Below are 21,477 nucleotides of genomic sequence, written 5' to 3'. Positions count from 1 at the left end.
GCGCGCACGTATGGGTGAGTTTGACCGGCGTGCATTGCTGATGAACCCGATAAAAGGCTTCAACGTAAAAGGCTGAGCAAAACAGGAGGTAAAGAATGGAAAAGATAAACAGAACAAGACACAAGGGGAAGCGGTGAGGACATGAGAGAAGGCACAGAGTTGGAAGAGATGGCTGTAATAGAGGAAGATGGGGATGGAACGGAGAGAGAAAGCCCAGGAACATGGAAATGTGGAAGGAAACGTCAGACAAAGAAAGGGAGATAGATGATCCCACCTCTGGCTCTCATGATGTGTTTTTATTCACTGTCCTCATAAATTCCAGTGCTGTATCATTACCAGTTGTCCTCAGATCCACTGATTTTAAAGTATTCAACGAGACATATTAGATATTGCTGTCAGATGGCCTTGAGGTTATTTTTTTTTAAAGAGTAGAATAGAATAATCATTTTTGTCCCACAGTGGTGAAATTGATGTGTCTCAGCAGCAAGTAGGGGAAACGTTTACAACAGAAGAGAAATACTGTACAGTTATTAAAATAGGGTCCGAGTAGGGTGACACCAAAGTGTACAAAGTAAATATGTATAATTGTTCATGAAAAACAGGACGAGACTATCTACAAAAAACAAATGGAAAAAAAAAATCGTCCAATTCACAGCAGGGATGTAAACAACTAATCAGGTTTGTGCATGCTTGTTGGCCCTGTGATGGACCGGGAATCTGTTCAGTCTGTACCCCAACTGTGCTGCCGATTTAATCTCTTGGTTGTATCCCCTGAAGGAAAAAAACAGAAGACATTTAAACAACTCCAAGCTTGCCTAAGCAGGGGGGGTTTGTATATAGCCTACAGACCAAAACCTTATGGGTTTTGGTGCATGTGCATTTCAGGCTTTACACCAGGGGTGTCAAACATACGGCCCGCGGGCCGGTTCCGGCCCGCCGAACAATTTAGTCCGGCCCGGTGGCTAAATGCATTATCATTATTCAAAATAAAAACTGTTGTCCAAATGCCAAAAGAGCTCATCAGATTTGACTTTCACAAGTGGAGAAGTACTGCTTTTGCCACAGTGCTCTGCTTGATTTATGAATATGAATAGTTTTATTATGATTCATGCGGGGAATATCTCAAATGATATGGACACTACAATGGGAAAGTAGGAGAGGAAAGGAAGAACAAGAAGAAAAAAAAGGTGAAAGAAAGAAGAGATAAAAGGAAGAGAATGATAAAACAATTATTGAAAAAAAACATGTACTTCGATTAATTGAAATCCTGCAGTTCCTACATTGTCCACGAGGGGCGCTGTGTTTTAATCAGCAGATGATAGCACTGAGCTTCAGATGTGGAAAATTGATTTTAAATAATTTCTTAATTTTTATCTGTTTGATGTATTTTGTCATGCAGGACAGTGTTTTTTAATCCAAAAAAAATGTGAATAAATGTTTTTCAACATTGTACAATCACTGTGATCAGTTCTTATGCATAATGCACAAGTAAATGTTTAACTGAGTAAAAGTATTGTTGAAATTACACATACTTTTCTTAAAAACGCTGAGGTTATTCATAATATATTGTGTAAAAGTGAAATTAATTTAATATAAAAATCAACAACAAGTCGACTTTTATTAGTTCTATTTAATCTTTAAACGAGTTTACTCGTGTGGCCCTCTTGAGATCAGATGTATGCGGCCCCTAAACCAAAATGAGTTTGACACCCCTGCTCTACACTGACATGCAGATGCGCTAATGAAACCACACTGGAACCTTCCAAAAGTTATGTTTGAACATCAATGCCTTGCATACAATGATGTGGTGCTGGCAGTATCTCTGTGTGGGGATTTTTTTTTTTTTTTTTTGGGTACTGGGTAGTTTTTTAAAGTAGGGTGAGATTATGAATAGTTCCTAATACCAGTCATTTTTTAATCAAACATTCAGATGTCTGCTAAAAAAGCTGAATGTTTCATTTCATCGTCCAGCATCACAGTGATCCCCTACACAAGCTACATCCAAGTTAACAACAATAACAACAACAAAAACAGCTTCATAAGGAGGAAATTCAGGTTTTGGAATAACTTAGCCAGAGTCCAAAACCACATCATACAGAAAATATTTGACATAGCCTGAAGAGGGCTGTGGCCCAGAGGAGTTATTTTCATCAAACAGAACTTTTGCAAGAAACTGCGAGCGCATATTGCCAAGTCAACATGCACTCAGTCGGCCAAAGACAACTGAAATTAGATCAAGGTATGCTTCAACAAACTGTTAGTTTATGGCTGTGCACACTTAAAGTAGCCAGATACTTGCAGCTATTTCATTTTTACACTTTTACCCCCCCAAAATGATTAGTCAGGAACTAAATCGTACAGTTCATTTGTCACAATAAAGGGTATAAAGATTATAGAATTATTTATCACGGCGCCTCACGGTTTTACATCACACTCACCAGGCATTTTAATAGGTCTGTGTCCACTTTTGGGTTCAGGAGGTTGGTATAGAATCACTAGAAATTTAATAAAAAAATTAAGTAGGTATCAAATGAAGCCTTCACTGTGTTTTTTTTTTTTTTTTTTTTTTTTTTGCATTGGTGTTTCTATACCAAATACTTCTAATAATGTATTGTTCATATGTGATTATGGCAAATATTTCAGTTTAGCTTTTGCCATGTTAGACCAATGAAATGAGAGGTTACGTTCATCTTAATTTCTGCTCCAAGGGCTTCTGTTCACTCGGCCTTTACATCTTTGGCTCCTGCAGATAAGCTGCATTTAGCACCTCAGAGTGGGCTGGATGTGTGAGCTCATCATAAATAAAAACATGAAGAAAAGAACGCAGGCTTTGCACTGACATGCACAACACTGGCCCCAAATAACCAATTCTGCCACTTGTTGGCGTGAGGAAAAAAAAAAGAAGTGTAGATCTATTGTGTTCTGGAGATTTTGAGGAAGAGAAACAGCCAATGTCATGATTTGTCTGAGTGTTAGATGAGTGAGAAAAATATCAAGCATCAAATCAGGACTGTTAAATTGTTCCAGTAACAGGTTCTTTGTGATTCTCTGCAAGTTCTCCTTCCGCTCAGACTCAAAGTACTGTTATTATCTAAAAACAAAGACGGGAACAGTTTTACTAGTCCTTCTATAGTTTATGAATAGAGCAGCACTGCTGCCGTGTAGACTTTAAACTAAATACCTTTACATTTTCATACATAATTTCCAGTGATGATCTCAGGCTTATATTCATCCATGTAATATGAACAGAATTTTCCTTTCCTATATTTTCATGTTTATTTTTAATTATTAACATCAGGAGAAACTTTTACCCCCAAATTGAAATGCTCCATGCACTCTTCCCTGTAGACTTTAGGAAGAAGATGAATTTAACCAAGAACAGATCAGTAGATTCTGTGTCGAAAATGAAAATGCCTCAAGATTGAGAGAAATCTCAGTTGATCTTTTTTGAGCCGGAAATCCAAAAGCAGTGACGGGACATGTCCGTGTTTCATAGTTTCACCGTCACAGTGCACAGAGAACCGCCAAGCACTACAATCTAAAGCACTCCACACCGAACTAATGCAAGAATAGCTGGTAATGATAACTCCCAAGAGGCTGGAGATCAATGTGTTTATTTCTAATTTGCAGAGTTCAGGTGACTAGCAATGCTGCAGTAGATACTTATTCTATATTCATGAAGGCTCAGATCATTTTCTTTAAATACTCCATAGGTATCAAATGCGTAATAAACACTTCTAGGTTTTTAAATGATCATACCAAGAAATAGCCTATTTATCATTAAAAGGAGATATACAATATGTATATATGTGTGTATATATATATAGATAGATAGATAGATAGATAGATAGATAGATAGATAGATAGATAGATAGATAGATAGATAGATAGATAGATAGATAGATAGATAGATAGATAGATAGATAGATAGATAGATAGATAGATAGATAGATAGATAGATAGATAGATAGATAGATAGATAGATATGTGTAAGTAAGTTATGATGTCTTGCACACAAGCTCCATAACCTCTAAGGACTTTCCATAAATATTCTCATAAATTTTTTTGTAAATAAAACAATGCCAAACCTGCGTTGTAAACTCAAGGGTTCTGGGAGATCACAATATATCGATTCTTGCATTTCGTTTGACGACATTTGTAAACCTGCCAGATCTCACTCGTATGATAAACCAAAGAGCTTTTCACGTGTTTTCATTCCTCTCGGCTTATTTGACTTCAGACCATCCCAACTGCATTTTAGTGCTTTACACAGAGGCCACTGGTGAATCTTTAACCATTGAGCCCGTTTTAGCTTCAGGTGAAGTGCATACTTTACATTTCTCTGTCTGCACAGCTGAGTCTCTAACTGTGGATTTCTGAAGCAGATGAGTGAAGGGCTCAGTTTAAATCTGAGGAAAATACAGACACTGAGCCTGTGCATTCAGTGTAGCTGAAATTTAATTTTAGTTTAAATTTCAGACATTCTTTGGATTTACTTAGTTCATTTCATGTTTCCAGTGCTCTCGTCATGTGTTTTTACTTAAATCTTCTGCAGACGAAACATTCCCCTGGGAACAGAAAAGATGCACAGTAGTAGTTCACCTTGGTTCAGTTCAGTGCAGTTAAACTGTTTGTTAGGAAATGGATCATTGTGCTTCCAGTTCAGACTTGGTTGTTGTCTAGCTGGAAACCAAAGCGAATAGGACTTTAATGCCCCGTGTTGCTTGAAAACAGCAACCTCTCTGTCCATTTTGTGTAGAAGGAATGGATGTCGCCTGATGCTGGGGCGTTGTGGTGGCAGCACTCTGAGTGAGTTATGGTAACATTCCAGCCACCACAGCTCTTACATGTCTCACATGTGACCACTGCTCTTGCTTTTGGGTAAAAGCATGGCTTTACCAACTATGCTGACCCAACAAGCAGTCCACTTTAATAGATACAGTAGCATGCCATGCTCTGGGGGCCTTTCAGTGACGGTTCTTGCATAAATGGCGCTCTGGGGAATCCCTCCTTCGTTCACCCTCCCTTCAGATGACAAAACAACTGGCCAAATGGGCCACATCAAAAATGGCCACCAAGCCTTGTTTAAAAAAAAATAAAAATGCACAAACTTCATCATGCACATGGTGAGGAAGGGCCCTATACTAGAGAAGGGCACCCAGCTGGTGCAAAGGTGCACACACCTCCAAATTGTGCATGGCTAGGAGGAGCTGATTGTTTCAAAACTTGAAGGAAAACGTGGGTTTTTTTAGGGCTGCTTTTTAAATGCAAGATATACCACTCAGTTCATCAAAAAACACTTTGCTATTAGTATAGAAGAGTAGTTGAAAGAAAAGTGGTGCATAGGGTCTGTCATACAATCCAACTATTGTCCCAGGGAGACCTATAAACATTCGTGTGACTGCTTTCACAGAATTTAACACTAGGCGTCATTCATGTTTCATTGTATTACTTAAACACATAATCACAGAGCAGATAACATTGACAATTTTATATGCCTATATATATATGTATATATATATATATATATATATATATATATATATATATATATATATATATATATATATATATATATATATATATATATATATATATAAATATATATATATATACATATATATATATATATATATATATATATTAGGGCTGGGCAAGTTAACGCGTTAATTCCGCGTTAATTCATTAGACTATTAACGGCGATATTTATTTTATCGCGCATTAACGCATGTTGCTCACATGCTTTCAGTCAGTGTCAGTCAGCAGGCGCGCTGACTGCAGCGCGCTGACTGCAGCACTCTCCCGCTCCCCCTCCCCTCTCGTACATGGCTCAGCGGCGCCAGCCAATCAGCACGCAGGCTCAGCCTGGCCCGCCCACTCAGCTCTCACACAAACTTGACAAACAAACAGCTGAGAGAGACCGCAGCAGCGAAAAAACATGAACGGGGAAGTAGCACCGTTCGGCTTTATTTTAATACCGTAAATGAAATCAAGCTGTATGTTTTGTAAAAAGCCGGTTCATTTCAGTGGAAACACAGCAAATTTATCTAAGCACGTGAAAAAACATGAAAACGTCGAGCCCCAGAAACGGAGAGAGGAGACGAAACTTCTGTCATTGCCCCGACAGACCCACAGACGTCTCTGACTGAGGCGTTTCAGTCCTCCAGGGAACATCCAGGTAGATCAGTGGATGGATGGATGGATGGATGGATGTTACTGGAGCCCACACATAACATGTAATTAAGACCTTAAAAGAACCCAGTACATATATTAAAAAGTGTTATTTAAGATAAGATAACATTAGCTAATCCTTTTTTATCCCACGACGGGGAAATTTTTAGGATTAAAGCAACAGGCAGGTGCACACAACACAGACAAAATTACATAAGGATTGAAATATATAAGAGGTGGATTAGCGAAAAAACACTGAACATAACATTATTATTATTATTATTATTATTATTATTATTATTATTATTATTATTATTATTATTATTATTATATTTAATTGTAATAATAAAATAAAAACCACAAAACCCAAAAGGTCAACAGTTTCATGATACATCAAGCTTAGGGACTGGCTAATATACAGCAGGTCAAAAAAGGACATATTTTGGCTGCAGTGCTTGCTGTTCTCTTATGAAGAAAAGATCAACTAGTGCACTAAATTCAATAGATGGGTTGAAAATATCCAGTATAAAATAAGTGCTACAAATGTTACAACACTTTTGTTCATATGGCAGCAGAACATTAAAATAAAAGTGCTCTTTACACTACTTTTGAATTCATTCTTGGAGTTTGTAAATACAATGCGATTAATCGCGATTAATCGCGATTAATCAGGGCGATTAATCGCGATTAAATATTTTAATCGTTGCCCAGCCCTAATATATATATATATATATATATATATATATATATATATATATATATATATATATATATAAATATGTGTATAAGATTGTACCATTGCTGCCATTCCAGATTCCATTACAAATCCACCCATAAAAGCAAATTTGTATCTAATAAGCAGAATTATGGTCAGCTGTGTACTGGTCTATATAAACACGTAACGATTTCGATCATCCAACACAAACTGGCCCCAGACATCTTGTTCCTAAATAAATCTTACAACGGGATTATCCTTAAGTGAATGATGGGCACCTTTGAGCCGACAGACTGGCTCAAACCAGCCTTGATTGTGCTTTTGTGCACTTTTTCCGAAACTGGTGTAAGGTGCAGACGGCTTCTAATAAGTTGCAGCTTTTTCCAAGAGATCGTATCTGGACAGGCTTGTTTTTCACACATAGGCTAGAGAGGCTGACTGGTGTGTGATCATATGACTTGCTGGGATTGGTTCATTGTCTTGAACTGCAGCATCTAGCTTTAAAAGTGCAAAACTCCAAACTGCTTTGTTAAATGATTACCTGTCAGCAGTTTCAATGTCGTGGCCCACCATTGTTGCAGGGGTAAAAGACAGGCTTCTAATAACTGAGATCAAAGTACTAAAACAAACCCTGACTGTTTTTTTCCTGTAATGTGCAGGGAGTGTGAAGCTAAACTGGGTAAAATTTAAGCCCAAATGAGGAGAAAATTGAGAATGATTGAACAAATGCAAATGAGATCACCCATCAATTCCATGTCTTTGTGTAAAATCAGGGTTTTGTACACTTGGAGCACCACACAAAAGGTATAAAGGCTTTTCTTCATTTTTAGGTGCATCTATAAGCGGGAAGTGAGTAGGTTTTACTTCAGTGGAATGTGAGAGGATCAAGAGCAAAATCCTGACAGATAAAATCGTTTTTCGGTCTTATCTGAGAACACCAGACCTGTTTGGAGAAAGGAAAAGATTTTCTTTTGATATTTGACAGGAGACACAATGGAGGAGCGGTGGAGCAACGAGAAAATGATAATTAGAACTTTAAATTGTGGGAAAACTAAACCTGTCAGGATTCTCTGTGCTGCTCTACTCTAACTCTATTCCACAGGTGTGTCTGGTTGGCTGAGGAGGCGTGGCCCACACCTGCAGCTCGTTGCAGGCGGCTTCCTCTGGCTTCTTAAGCAGAGCGCTGACAGATGGAAGACGCCAGAGCCTTAACCAGTCGTGGTACGACGTGGCCTCTGTCCCTACGCTCGGACACCAGCTTGTGAGTTTTTGCTCTTCGTTTTTTGACTAATTTTTGGATCTCTGTTTGCCTCAGATTTTTGTGCTTGGATGCACTCACCCGTCTTGACGTCTCGTTCCGAAGAAACAGACCAGCAGAACCGCCTGCTCAGATTTTGCTCTGGCGCTCCCCTCATACTTCCTGGATGTTACCCAGCGAGGCCTGAGTTCCCCTCTCCCGGTTCTTGCTGGTTCTGCATTCACTCTGGTCAATCCATCTGTCAACCGTTGCCGACGAGGTTCGCTCAGGATCCCTCGCCAGTTACATCAGCCGTCCTCAGCCACCAGCCGCCTAACTCCAGCTGAGTAGAATCATAGAGTATTCCCGACGCTACTTCTTCCCGGTTAGGTCCGCCCGGCTAAATGGTAAGCAGCGCACTTCTAGCAATTCCCCTGGTTCAACTTTCAGAGTTCCTGACTTCCTCTTTCTTACAGACTCGCCAGCCTTGACGTTCTGACCCAGCCGACTCACCCGTAGTCCCGTCCTTAGATCTGCTTGTTTCTTATAATAAACATCTTAAAACTGTGTTTTGCCTCCCGATCGTATCTGCATGTGGACTCGTCACCTGAAAACCATGACAGAAGAAGGCTCTGGCCACCAAAGTCCAGCGGATACGTTCGGGCGGCAGTTAGCCGCACAGCAAGAACAGATGCAGTCGCTAGGTTTAGCCGTAAATTCAACACAGGAGCAGCTCCATAGATTAGCCGCTCAGTTTAGCCAGCTCATGGACACCGTTACTTCCGCGATGACGTCGCCTGTCACTCAAAACACTAGCACCCCGCCTCCCGTCGCTCCGAGCACTGATAATCAGCTTTGGGCTCCGCCACTTGAGAGCGCGTCACCTAGTCCGGAGAGATTCTCTGGTGACCATGGTAGTTGCGGAGGTTTCCTTTTCCAGTGTAAACTGGTGTTTAACCGATCCCCCCAGACTTTCGCCTCAGATGAGGTTAAGATATCTTATGTACTACGACTCCTAACAGGTAAGGCACTTAGTTGGGCTGAGGCTCGATTCCCTGATTGTCAGTCATTCGGGGTTACTTTTCAGGAATTCGTTACCGAGTTTAAGACTATTTTTTCGCCCGAGTTAGATTCGGCTCATCAGTCTCGTCATCTCCTTTCGTTAAAACAGCGCGGTCGACGCGTATCTGACTTCTCAGTGGAGTTTCGTACGGTTGCCGCAGCGGCGGATTGGCAACCCAGACCGTTAAAGGCAGTATTTTTTCAGGCTCTTGATGAGTCCCTTAAGGATGAATTAGCCCGGGTGGAGGAACCCGGGGATTTTGAGGATTTTGTGGCGCTAGCCATCCGGTTGGATACCCGGCTACGTAGTCGGAGCCGAGTTAGACAGAACCAAGTCATGCGATCATCCACCCCTTCCACGCTCACCCATAGGGAACCGCGGTCCGCTCCATCACCTCCTGAACCCATGCAGTTGGGCCAGGTTGGTTTAACCAATAAGGAGCGTCAACAGCGTTTCGCGGGCAACTTATGTCTATACTGTGGAGGGGAGGGTCATTTCCTTAAGGATTGTCCGGTTCGGCCAAAAGATCCAGTCCACCGTTCGTAACGGGGAAAACGGTGGACGTTAATAGTTCAAGCCCCCGAGTAGTTACTAAGGCGCCATCTCTTTCTCGCTTACATTTACCAGTGACGTTAATGTTTGATCAGGATACTTTCGATGTCTCGGCTCTAGTTGATTCAGGTTCGGACTTCAACCTAATTGACCAAACCGTAGTGGATCAGCTTCGTGTGCCGGTCGAACCTTTACCCGAGCCTCTCCGGGTGTCGTCCTTGGATGGGCAGAGTTTAACCTTAATCACCCATCGCACTCGACCTCTAGTAGTAATAGTTTCGGGTAACCACCGGGAACAACTTTCGTTTTTTGTGTTCCCTGTAAAGCGTTCACCCGTTGTTTTGGGTTTAGCCTGGTTAAGTGTCCACAGCCCGCAGTTTAACTGGGCCGAGTCCCGATTAGAATCTTGGTCTCCAGCTTGTCATTCTCGTTGCTTACAGTCCGCTCGTCCTGTATCTGTTACCCCTTCCCCTGAGACAGAATCTGGGGACGTTCTTGACCTATCGCTAGTTCCGGAGGAATACCACGATCTTCAGAGAGTCTTCAGTAAGACTCAGGCTTGTTCACTTCCCCCACATCGCCCTTACGATTGCGCTATTGACCTTTTGCCTGGGGCTCCATTACCGGTGAGTCGGCTCTACAACATCTCCAGGTCAGAACGTCAAGCGCTCGAGGAGTATATAGGGGAATCTCTAGCTACGGGGTTAATCCGTCCTTCATCCTCCCCATTGGGCGCGGGGTTTTTTTTTCGTTGGTAAGAAGGATGGAACCCTTCGACCCTGTATTGATTATCGAGGGCTTAACCAAATAACCGTTAAGAACAAGTACCCACTCCCTCTATTATCCTCAGCCCTCGAACCAGTCCAGAATGCTAAGATCTTCACTAAACTTGATCTGCGCAACGCTTATCATTTGGTTCGGGTGAGACAGGGGGATGAGTGGAAGACGGCCTTTAAGACCCCGCTAGGTCACTTTGAATACTTAGTCATGCCTTTTGGTTTGTGCAATGCCCCGGCAGTTTTTCAAGCATTAGTGAACGATGTCCTTCGGGATTTTCTGAATGTTTTTGTTTTCGTTTATCTTGACGATATCCTGATTTACTCTCGTGACCTAGAACAACATAAACAACACGTCCGTCTGGTTCTCCAGCGATTATTAGAGAATCGCTTATTTGTTAAGGCCGAGAAGTGTGATTTTCACCAGTCTTCTGTTTCCTTTCTTGGTCTGATTTTAGAGGGCGGACAGGTGAAGTCTGATCCGGAAAAGATAAGGGCAGTGGTGGAATGGCCTGTTCCTGAGTCGCGCAAACAGCTCCAACGCTTTCTTGGTTTCGCTAACTTCTATCGGCGCTTTATCAGGAACTATAGTCAGGTAGCATCTCCTTTACATGCTCTCACTTCCCCCAAAGTACCCTATGTCTGGAGTCCAGAGGCCGAGGAGGCTTTCAGTAAACTTAAGGCCCGTTTTTCCCAGGCTCCCATACTAGTTCACCCCGACCCAGCCAAACAGTTTATCTTAGAGATCGATGCCTCTAATACCGGGGTGGGAGCGGTTTTGTCCCAACAGTCGGAGGTAGACTGTAAGTTGCACCCTTGTGCGTTCTTTTCCCGTCGTTTATCACCAGCAGAGCAGAACTATGATGTAGGTGATCGTGAGCTACTAGCTATTAAACTAGCGTTGGAGGAGTGGCGGCACTGGTTAGAGGGATCCGAGCAGCCCATCATAATATGGACAGATCACAAGAACCTCTCCTATCTGCAGTCAGCCCGTCGACTCAACTCTAGACAGGCCCGTTGGTCTTTGTTTTTCTCTCGATTCAACCTCACCATCACCTACAGACCCGGCTCCAGAAATGTCAAGCCTGATGCACTGTCCCGTCTGTTTACATCTTCTGAACAAGAGAGGGAGCCGGAACCGATTCTTCCTCCCACCTGTACGGTTGGAGCGCTGCATTGGGATCTGGAGGACAGAATCAGACAGGCCCAGCTCTTAGACCCGGACCCAGGTACAGGGCCACCTGGGCTTAAGTACGTTCCCCAGTCTGTTCGTCCTGAGGTTCTACGTTGGAGTCATGACATGAAGTTTTCCGCCCATCCGGGCATTTTTAGAACCCAGTCCCAGGTATCCCGGCGATTCTGGTGGCCTTCATGGACGAAGGATGTTCGAGAATATGTTCTCGCCTGCCCCGTTTGCGCCCAGAATAAGTCTTCTACACAGCCACCTTCCGGTTTGTTAAATCCTCTTCCCATCCCCAGACGTCCATGGTCCCACATAGCGATTGATTTCGTTACCGGTCTCCCCTTGTCCCAAGGTATGTCAACTATTTTGACGGTAGTTGATCGGTTTTCTAAGTCCTGTCATCTTATTCCCATCCGCAAATTACCCAACGCACTCCAGACAGCTCAGCTTCTTATCAGACATGTGTTCAGACTTCACGGCATCCCTGTTGATATCCTCTCTGACCGGGGTCCTCAGTTTATCTCCCAGGTCTGGCGGCACTTTTGCTCTGCTCTGGGTGCCCGTTATACACTCACCTCTGGATATCATCCTCAGACTAATGGCCAAACTGAACGCATGAACCAGCAACTAGAGACTACTCTCCGCTGCCTTACGTCATCTTCACCCTCCGACTGGAACAAGTTTTTGCCCTGGGTGGAGTATGCCCTTAATTCACACATCACCTCAGCTACTGGACGTTCACCTTTTGAGGTTGCTTTGGGATATCAGCCTCCACTTCTACCCACAGAGGAACTCAGGATTCCCTTCACATCCGTAAACGACTACATTGCTCGCTGCCAGGACATCTGGAGATCAACCATCACTGCCCTCACTCGCACCGCAGAGCGGAGCAAGAGGTTTGCCGACCAGCACCGCCGACCAGCTCCTCAGTATCGCCCCGGTCAGAAGGTTTGGTTATCTTCCAGAGACGTTTTGTCCAATCCATCCGCTAAAAAGCTTGCTCCCCGGTTCACTGGTCCCTATGAGATAGAGACAGTGATTAACCCGAGCACTGTCCGTTTACGTTTGCCCCCTCACTCCCGAGTACACCCTACTTTTCATGTTTCCCAGATCAAGCCCGTTTTGGACAGCAACTTGTGCCCTCCTTCCGGACCCCCTCCACCCTCCCAGGACAGTCAGAACCCTCGGGTTCTCAGGGTTGTGGATGCCCGTCGGCGAGGTAGGGGTCACCAATACCTCGTCGACTGGGAGGGTCGTAGCTCTGAGGAGCGCTCGTGGGTTTCCGCAGCTACTATTTTGGATAAGGACTTGATTTCAGATTTTTGGGCTACTCAGCCCAGCACCTCTTCGTCTGGGCCGCCAGGAGGCGGCCGTTGAGGGGGGGGTAGTGTCAGGATTCTCTGTGCTGCTCTACTCTAACTCTATTCCACAGGTGTGTCTGGTTGGCTGAGGAGGCGTGGCCCACACCTGCAGCTCGTTGCAGGCGGCTTCCTCTGGCTTCTTAAGCAGAGCGCTGACAGATGGAAGACGCCAGAGCCTTAACCAGTCGTGGTACGACGTGGCCTCTGTCCCTACGCTCGGACACCAGCTTGTGAGTTTTTGCTCTTCGTTTTTTGACTAATTTTTGGATCTCTGTTTGCCTCAGATTTTTGTGCTTGGATGCACTCACCCGTCTTGACGTCTCGTTCCGAAGAAACAGACCAGCAGAACCGCCTGCTCAGATTTTGCTCTGGCGCTCCCCTCATACTTCCTGGATGTTACCCAGCGAGGCCTGAGTTCCCCTCTCCCGGTTCTTGCTGGTTCTGCATTCACTCTGGTCAATCCATCTGTCAACCGTTGCCGACGAGGTTCGCTCAGGATCCCTCGCCAGTTACATCAGCCGTCCTCAGCCACCAGCCGCCTAACTCCAGCTGAGTAGAATCATAGAGTATTCCCGACGCTACTTCTTCCCGGTTAGGTCCGCCCGGCTAAATGGTAAGCAGCGCACTTCTAGCAATTCCCCTGGTTCAACTTTCAGAGTTCCTGACTTCCTCTTTCTTACAGACTCGCCAGCCTTGACGTTCTGACCCAGCCGACTCACCCGTAGTCCCGTCCTTAGATCTGCTTGTTTCTTATAATAAACATCTTAAAACTGTGTTTTGCCTCCCGATCGTATCTGCATGTGGACTCGTCACCTGAAAACCATGACAAAACCTAGTAACAAATTTAAAAGATTGTGTCCACATTTTTATACATGTATTGTTAAAGAAATCCCCAAAACAGACATGATGGAATTAAACAAAAACAGGAACAAAATTATAAAATATTTTCTATGACATTCTAGTGTTTTTGTTGCTATTAGACACGGCTACGTTACAGCAAGTTTAGCTGAATGGTTTTAGTCATCTGTGGAAAATAACAGTAATAATGAAGCCAAAACATTGAAATCAGACACTAGAAAGGCACCAGTGGTCTGTCCAGAGACTTTTCTGCCCCAGAAACCCAGAAACCAACGTGGACTGATGATAAATTATTCTGTTTATACTTTAGTTGGTCATTGTTGAAGTTTCCTTTCCATGGAGAGTTGGAGCTCCGGCTTTATTTTTCAGACTTATTTCTCCTTTTGAGAGCAGTCCTAGTTAGGCTAGAGTCACATTGGCAAAAAGCATTTTTGATTTGTATCTTTGTGAAAACAATGTCAGCGTCTGTAGTGATAAACAATCCTATGTAATCTGGTTTAGATTCTTACACAGTTTTTTATTACTATATAGTTATTAAAAATAATAAACATAAGCAAAAGCATATACAAATATGTTTCCATGTGACTCCCATGTGTCTTTTTTAGTTCCACCATATATTCTGATGTATTACCCTTTATTCTAAACAAACTATATTAATTTTATGTTGGATTTTATCTATTCTGTTCATAAAGAAACTTTGAAATTATTCAACCTACAGAAAGACAACGTTAGCTACATCCATTTGTTTCTGGGAAAAAAATAAATCCTTTTGTTTGTGTAGTAGTAAACCTTTTTTTAGCTGTAGATGAGATACCCAAAAACTAATGTGTTGTATTACCTATTAAAGTTGAAGCAAGTTATATATTATTATATATAATTTAGGTTGATTCAAGCCTGTTCGCTCCTTTATTGAAGGAGTAGTGGGAAAGATTTAGTGACACCTAGTGGTGAAGTTTCAAACTGCTGCCAACAGACTAACGTGTCCCTCCATTTTGTTTTGGCATGTAGACAAAGTAAATTACATATTCATATATGTGTTGTTTCTAAGATAGGGGAACTTTTGAGCAAGACTCTCTACTCTTAAATCTAACTTTAAAAAAAAAAGATAACTCCTGTAGATTACAAATACTAAGAAATGTCTGAAATTCACCCAAAAAAATGCTTTTACTAAAAATCAGAGCATCACACTCTAATACTAATTTGGTGTAAGGCTAAATAAACCATAGTCATACCCAAAAATGTGCAACTTCACAGAGACAGATAGCTTAGGCAGGTTTATGCAAAAAAGAAAGCATTTTGTTGAATTATAGTTGTCCGACATGCAGTAAAGTGACTTCTATGATTTCACATTAGCTGGCATTGCAAAAAGTGATCTCCCCAGCATATGTAAGTGATAAAAACTGACACATTTCTCTTCATAAAGCATGCGTGCAACTGTAAAGATGGTAAAACAGGCCACCTGCTGGTCCCACCTGCTTGTCGTGCTCGCGTCAACTTTTACTCTGCCAAACTGCTTCTCAGGGTTCTTGTGGGAAAAACACAACTTGTCTCTTTTTATTTCCCGTCAACAGCCCCTTCTCACTGCCTCAGCACTAAAACAGAGGAGATAAGATGCAATTTGATTATTTAATGTTCCCGAGCCATAGTGGGACCAAATTAAAGGAACACAAAGCTCCTCTCTATCTTGTCTTCATCTCCTTCAAGGTCACATTGCAGATCAGTCGATGTTTTGTTCACAAACGATAGAAATGTTGATGTTTTCAGTGTAGGAAGGGGATGGACAATTATTTAGTTCAAGTATTTGACCTGACTTGATTTTTTTAAGAAAGAAAATTTATTTATTTTTTTTACCAGCAAATTCAGCAAATACTACTATTTATTCACCATACATGCAAAATCAGCAGTATAAAAGAAATCTCCACATATGGAAAGTGTGATAGGTTATGCTTTCTAAAAGGTTCAAACAGGGGAGGTTTGCTAGTTTTATTCCCATTAAAGAAAAATAAATGAAATACCACAAGGGCAAACATTCTCCCTTCTCTTGATACTTGTAAAAGAGCACAGAAAGGACCCTTAGCTGTTCCTTACAAATGCTGGGTTTTTATAACCAGGGACAGCTGGAATGTCCTAAACAACATAAAATGATTTAAACTTGCAAAGATGACGTGCTGCAAGACAAGTTACCATCTTGTTCAGCAAGCTCTCTCTGGATATGGTAAGTGGGGAAAATGTCCTGGGCGTTATTCATCTTTTTTTAAAAACTGAAATTTAGAGATAGAGATTTTTTGTCTCAGCCTTACATCTTTAATATTGTTTTAAAAAAAAGAAAATCATAGTACTGTGTAAAATTTCTGACATTTAATAGTCTGTATCCATGTATCCTTCTTCAACTACTTAAATGCTGCCCATATTTTAGAGTGTGACTCAAAAACAGCCTTTTGGGTCCCTTTGGCCTATTGTGTATCATGTTTATTTATATGAACTGTCTCTTTAATAGCCCAGTTCTGGATTCATAACTAATAACAAACATAAATAACATAACTAACTTTCTGGAAAACCAGGACATGGGCATGGTCTGGTTTACACATCAGTTTTCCACATTTTATCATTAATAAGACTCATCTTAAAATAGTCGTAATTTTTTACTTCTACTCTGTATGTATTAAAAACAGAAGACTGAGTCGTCACCTTAAAAGTATTCAGTGGGTTTAACACAAATTGGGCTTCTGACTAATCAGGAGGCGGATTTGGGAGTTTATCTAGGATGAAGTGTCCACAGACACACACACACACTCGCCTTCTGAGCTAAGCCGTCCTGTGGGCAGTTTACATGCCGTCTGTGTACCCGGTTAGATTTTCTTCAGACATCATTTACATGTTTGATTGCTGTCATTTCCAAAGTGTTTATGTAACTGTAAAAAAAAAACAAAAAAAAAAACACCAATGTTAGTTGGATGTTTTTTGTGATGAAAAGAAGGTCGAAAGAATGCATTTCTTGCATCTCTTCTCGTGGATATGGTAGTAGACGTCAGCTCCATGTGTTTTAAAATACTGCATAGTGTTTTTTTATCATCAGGACATAATTACAAAAAAAAAAAACAGATCTGATGTTTACCAGGTTTTTAAGATTATTTTCATAATCCAGGTCATTATTTCTCCAACAAATACGAAGCCTAAATGGAAATGTTGCATAAGAAAAAGGTAAAAGTCCATCATTGATGATGCTATAGGATTTAAGAGGGAAACAGCAGCCAATGTGACGCTAACTTAATCCACCCGATTATTGGTTCATCACCAAATGTGGCCATCTCTATGAAAGCAGTGGTTTCAGCAGTTTGCCGGGATGTGGCAACACAATGCCAAAATGGAAATACAGCTTCAGCCATGTCTAAAGAGGAGAAACAGCTGTTAGCTCCCCTCAATCTTGGGTTATAAAAGGTACATTTAATTATTTTTCCTGCAATTATGACGGCCCCTGTCATAACTGCAGTAAAAAAGTGTAGATACTGTAAACAAATTACGAAATAAAAAGGAATGACATCTATGCTCTTATAAAATTGGTCTGACTTTTGATTTATTCATTTTTTGTCATTCCCATTCCATTTTAGGACTTTCCTGGGGTTTTTTTGTGTGTAGGCCTATTTTTTGCTTCCGTGTGACATCAAGCTAGTTGCTTTTTGCATCATTCTTCATCCAATTAGATTAATTCATGTTATTTATCAAAGCCACAACCCTGGCAGCTTTGATGCGCAGGCGTGAATGCCACTGACACATTATGCAAACAGAAGAGTCAGACAACCACATCAACAAGGCAGGAGAGAAGGAAAACTTACTTATTTACTTACAAAATAATAATTTCCCAAGGGTTTTGCTGAAAAGCAGATGAAAGGACCTTGGACCGGACCGACCAGATTAAAGAATCCAGCAGGAGGGAAGAGACTGTGGACAGATTTATGTTCATATGGAGTTTATTGTTGTGCCATAATCTTCGACCTGCGGTGTGCCCCCCAGCAAAAATGTCATCACCAGCCACCGCCGTTGAAGTCCATCAATCAACAGTGGGAAACAGTTTTTACAACTGGAAAATGTTTTCGTCCAGTCTTTCTGGGCGTGATCCAAAATGTGACCCCAAGGTCAGACTATGCAATCTATAGAAAAACTAAAAACTATCATCAAATTCCCTCTCAGATTCTAAAGACTTCAGCGAGCCACTAAAATGTTAAAGCTTCATGACTGAACTGTTATTAAAGGGCTGAACAAGCACATTTTGTTTGGTTGGGGTGCTAGGAGAAAGGTTCTTCTTCTTTTTAAAACAAACATGGTTTCATGTCATGTTGCATCAGCGTCTACCACAAGACCTTCTGGAAGAATGCCTTTTAAACAAGTGAGATCATATTAGAGATGTTTAGCTAATTCTGGAGAACCATGTTTGGAGATAACCAAAGTATTCTGGAGTCGAATGTGAGGTCATCTGACTGCTGAAGCCCGGTCCAAACTGGTTCTTTCGTCCCAATATAGTAGTGCTGTAAGAAAGAGCGGACCGAGATTTGCCCGTGACAACAGGTGAGACTGATGAAATATCAAAAAATGACTACCTGGAGTTATTGCTGCTAGAAGCTGGTTGTATAGGCTGGTAGATGATGCTCATAAAAAGAAGAGTTTCTCACTGCAAAAAGGGAACTAAAAGTAAGTAAAATAAATTTAAATTAGTATATTTTCCCTTAATTTGAGCAGCTAAATAAGACTATTTGCCAGTGGAATGAGTATTTTTACCCCTAAAATAAGATAATTAGATATCATGCACTTGAATTAAGATGATGGAGAGGAAATGTTCTTATTTTAAGTGCAAAACATTTATTCCATTGGCAAATAGTCTTATTTAGTTGCTCAAATGAAGGAAAAATACACTCATTTCAAGAAACCTTTACTTACTTCTAGTTCCGTTTTTGCAGAGTAATTTATGCGGGAAATTCTCTTGAGAGAACTGGGTATTTTCAACAGGTTTCCTAGCTGAGTAAAGTAACTGAAGCAGGAATGATAAAAAAAAAAAAAACCTGAGTTGATTGTTTTTAAAGTTATTGGCTCTAAATTGTCTTCCTGAAAGACAAACCCAGAACTGGATATGTGTGAGAGCCTTGTGGATTAGATCTGCCAGCCTGAGTACGCTGCCTTCCAGACTCAGAGGCCTGCGTTTTGAATTTCTGTTACTGCTCTAAATAATCAAAACATCAATTATTTATCTTATCTACACGGCCCACATAGATAGGATTTGGGTTTATTTACAGAAATCTTTTCTATCTTTTCATTATAGAGCTTGAAGTTTGTTGTATACACCCAAACAGCACACACTCAAATGTTTCCATATTTCATATGATGAGCTCTTTTAAATGTGATTTTTTTCCCCCTCAAATGAACTGGCACAGCGAAAAGAAACTGTTAAACCCACACTTGGTCTCCTCTTGCCCACTTGCAGAGATTTTCTTTTCTCTTTCATTCTTCAGAAAGATTGACAATAAGTCCCACCATGTTTGATTGTGACTTCTCCCCCTTCTGGCCCCAGTGACTCCTAACAAGAACTCCATGAAACCAGTCTAAAGGATTTTAGATATCTACATTTTTCTTCATAGTTTCTAACCCATTTCTGCCTCTGAAGCTTTATTTAATCATGATAAACCTAAGGCTAACCAAGTTTTTTCTCTCTTTCAGATTGTCCTTCCTGCCAAACCGAAGCTACAGCGATAATGGCCGGACAATCCTTGCCAACGAACAGGAGTCCCAGGACTCTCTTGGGCCGCTATGAAGATGACTTTACGGGACCAGAACTGTGAACCTCTCATCAGATGTGTGGGATTCTTAACTCGAAACGTCTCGGCATCCGTGATCTGAACAGTTTACTTTAATGCAAGCTGACCTGCCATAAAACTGTGGTTTCTACATGATCATTGGCTGCTTTATAATACGGAAGTGACAGCTCAGTGAGGATGAACTCTGCTTACAGACTGTGACATGCGAGGCATTTGCTGCTACTAATGTTTGTTTTTTTTTTTAAAAAGAGCACAATATAAATGCATCAATATAAATTAAACATTAAGCATATTAAGGCTGCGATGAATATCTGATCTCATTTTTGTTTTAAAGCCTTTCCACTTTAAAGCTGCTCAATGTGATTTTTGACCACTAGATGGCAGTAAAAGAAGAGGATTGGAGATGCAATTGAAACAGGCGAGGCAGAAGACCCGCTTAATAATTATCCATTAATCAAAATCTTGTGATTAAATGTATCCTTTGATAACAAGGGTGCAGCACAACCTCCATTAGGTTTTTGATTTCTAATTGAACCCTGACTGTCTCCATCACCTAAAACATTTCCCAAAAGGTGCATAAAGAGCAATCTATTGATTCATGCCAGTTATTTCTCATACCTCACATCCACATCGGATCTTAAGGCCATTCATTTCAAAGCAAAAACCCACAAATTTCATTTTAGGTGTAGAAGGGGCTTCTTCAAACCTTATAAAGCTACATCATGATATGACGCATAAATTTAAGTTATACGAATCTTTAATCAGTCATCTGCTACTTCCTGGTTTCATCAGGTATAACTAATGTGACTCAGTCACATTTAATTTGCCCACTCTTCAACATGGGAAAGACAAGAGAACACGCCATACATGCAGGATTTGTGCTTATTTTCGGAGAGTCAAGAAACTCAGGGCAAACATCCATTCATCTGGACTTGGCCAAAATAAGACTTCATTAGTTTTCAACAATTTGTGACCAAGAAGGTGCTTATTTTATATTTCCACCACACACGGTGAGGAAGATGGTGGGTAAAGTAAAAAGAAGAAATAGTCTCCAATGCTCACTGTTAGAGAACTGCAGCAAGTAGTGAGATTTTGGCGTCACCAACTGTCCATAACAACCAAAAGACTACATTGCTTGGGAAGCATGCTGGGAAATGTATTTTCTACCTTACAGGCATAAACCTAAACTCTTGAAGTTTGCTAAAGTCTGTGAGAGCTGTGACTGGAACCTGGTACTGTGGTCAAATGATACTCATACCACTTTTCCATTAGTAATAATTCAGGGTGGTTTGTTAAGTGTGGTCTAGCTTTTTCAGCTTTTCCATTAGTAAGGGTTATGTGGAACCGTTGCTATTTTTAGGACCTGCTTTGAAGTGGTCACAAGCGCAGCCCGGCCGCCTCAAGACACTTCAGAATACTGCCGGTCACTGATTCCCTAGGGGGTGGAGTCACTGTTTGCTTAACTAGAGCGACCCCAAAACAAGACCACAATTAAAGCAACACACAACAACCACGGCAACTACCGGTTATATGATTAGATACTGAACGAGGAGGATGGAAGCCCACAAATCAATGCAGGGCTCCAACATAGAGTTGCACACATAGTTGTGCTTGGTGACCGATGAAAAACGTTGCATGTCAGACTTTCGGTGCCGCCTTCCTGTGTCAGCCACGCCCTCATTGGTCGTGATGAAAAACTGGACCAAGATGACCCGTCTGGAATCGAATAAATGTGTCACAATGAAAAAGGGGCATAA

General features: G+C 41.4%; 1 protein-coding gene across 1 annotated transcript in view; it reads left to right on the top strand.

Annotated features, from left to right (window-relative positions):
* The window catches only part of si:dkey-247m21.3 (5-hydroxytryptamine receptor 4), a 58,111-nt gene extending 38,095 nt beyond the window's left edge, over positions 1-20,016 (top strand). Inside the window, exon 8 of the mRNA XM_036140131.1 lies at positions 19,623-20,016. Within this exon, the coding sequence (XP_035996024.1) occupies positions 19,623-19,716 (94 nt within the window). The 3' untranslated portion in view covers positions 19,717-20,016. The remainder of the gene's footprint in view (positions 1-19,622) is intronic.
* Positions 20,017-21,477: the final 1,461 nt, after the last annotated feature.

Source organism: Fundulus heteroclitus, chromosome 8, assembly GCF_011125445.2.
Source record: "Fundulus heteroclitus isolate FHET01 chromosome 8, MU-UCD_Fhet_4.1, whole genome shotgun sequence".
In the NCBI taxonomy this organism is placed as follows: Eukaryota; Metazoa; Chordata; class Actinopteri; order Cyprinodontiformes; family Fundulidae; genus Fundulus; species Fundulus heteroclitus.
The sequence above is the reverse complement of the archived record's forward strand: the minus strand, read 5'-3'. Positions and strand labels throughout refer to the sequence as shown.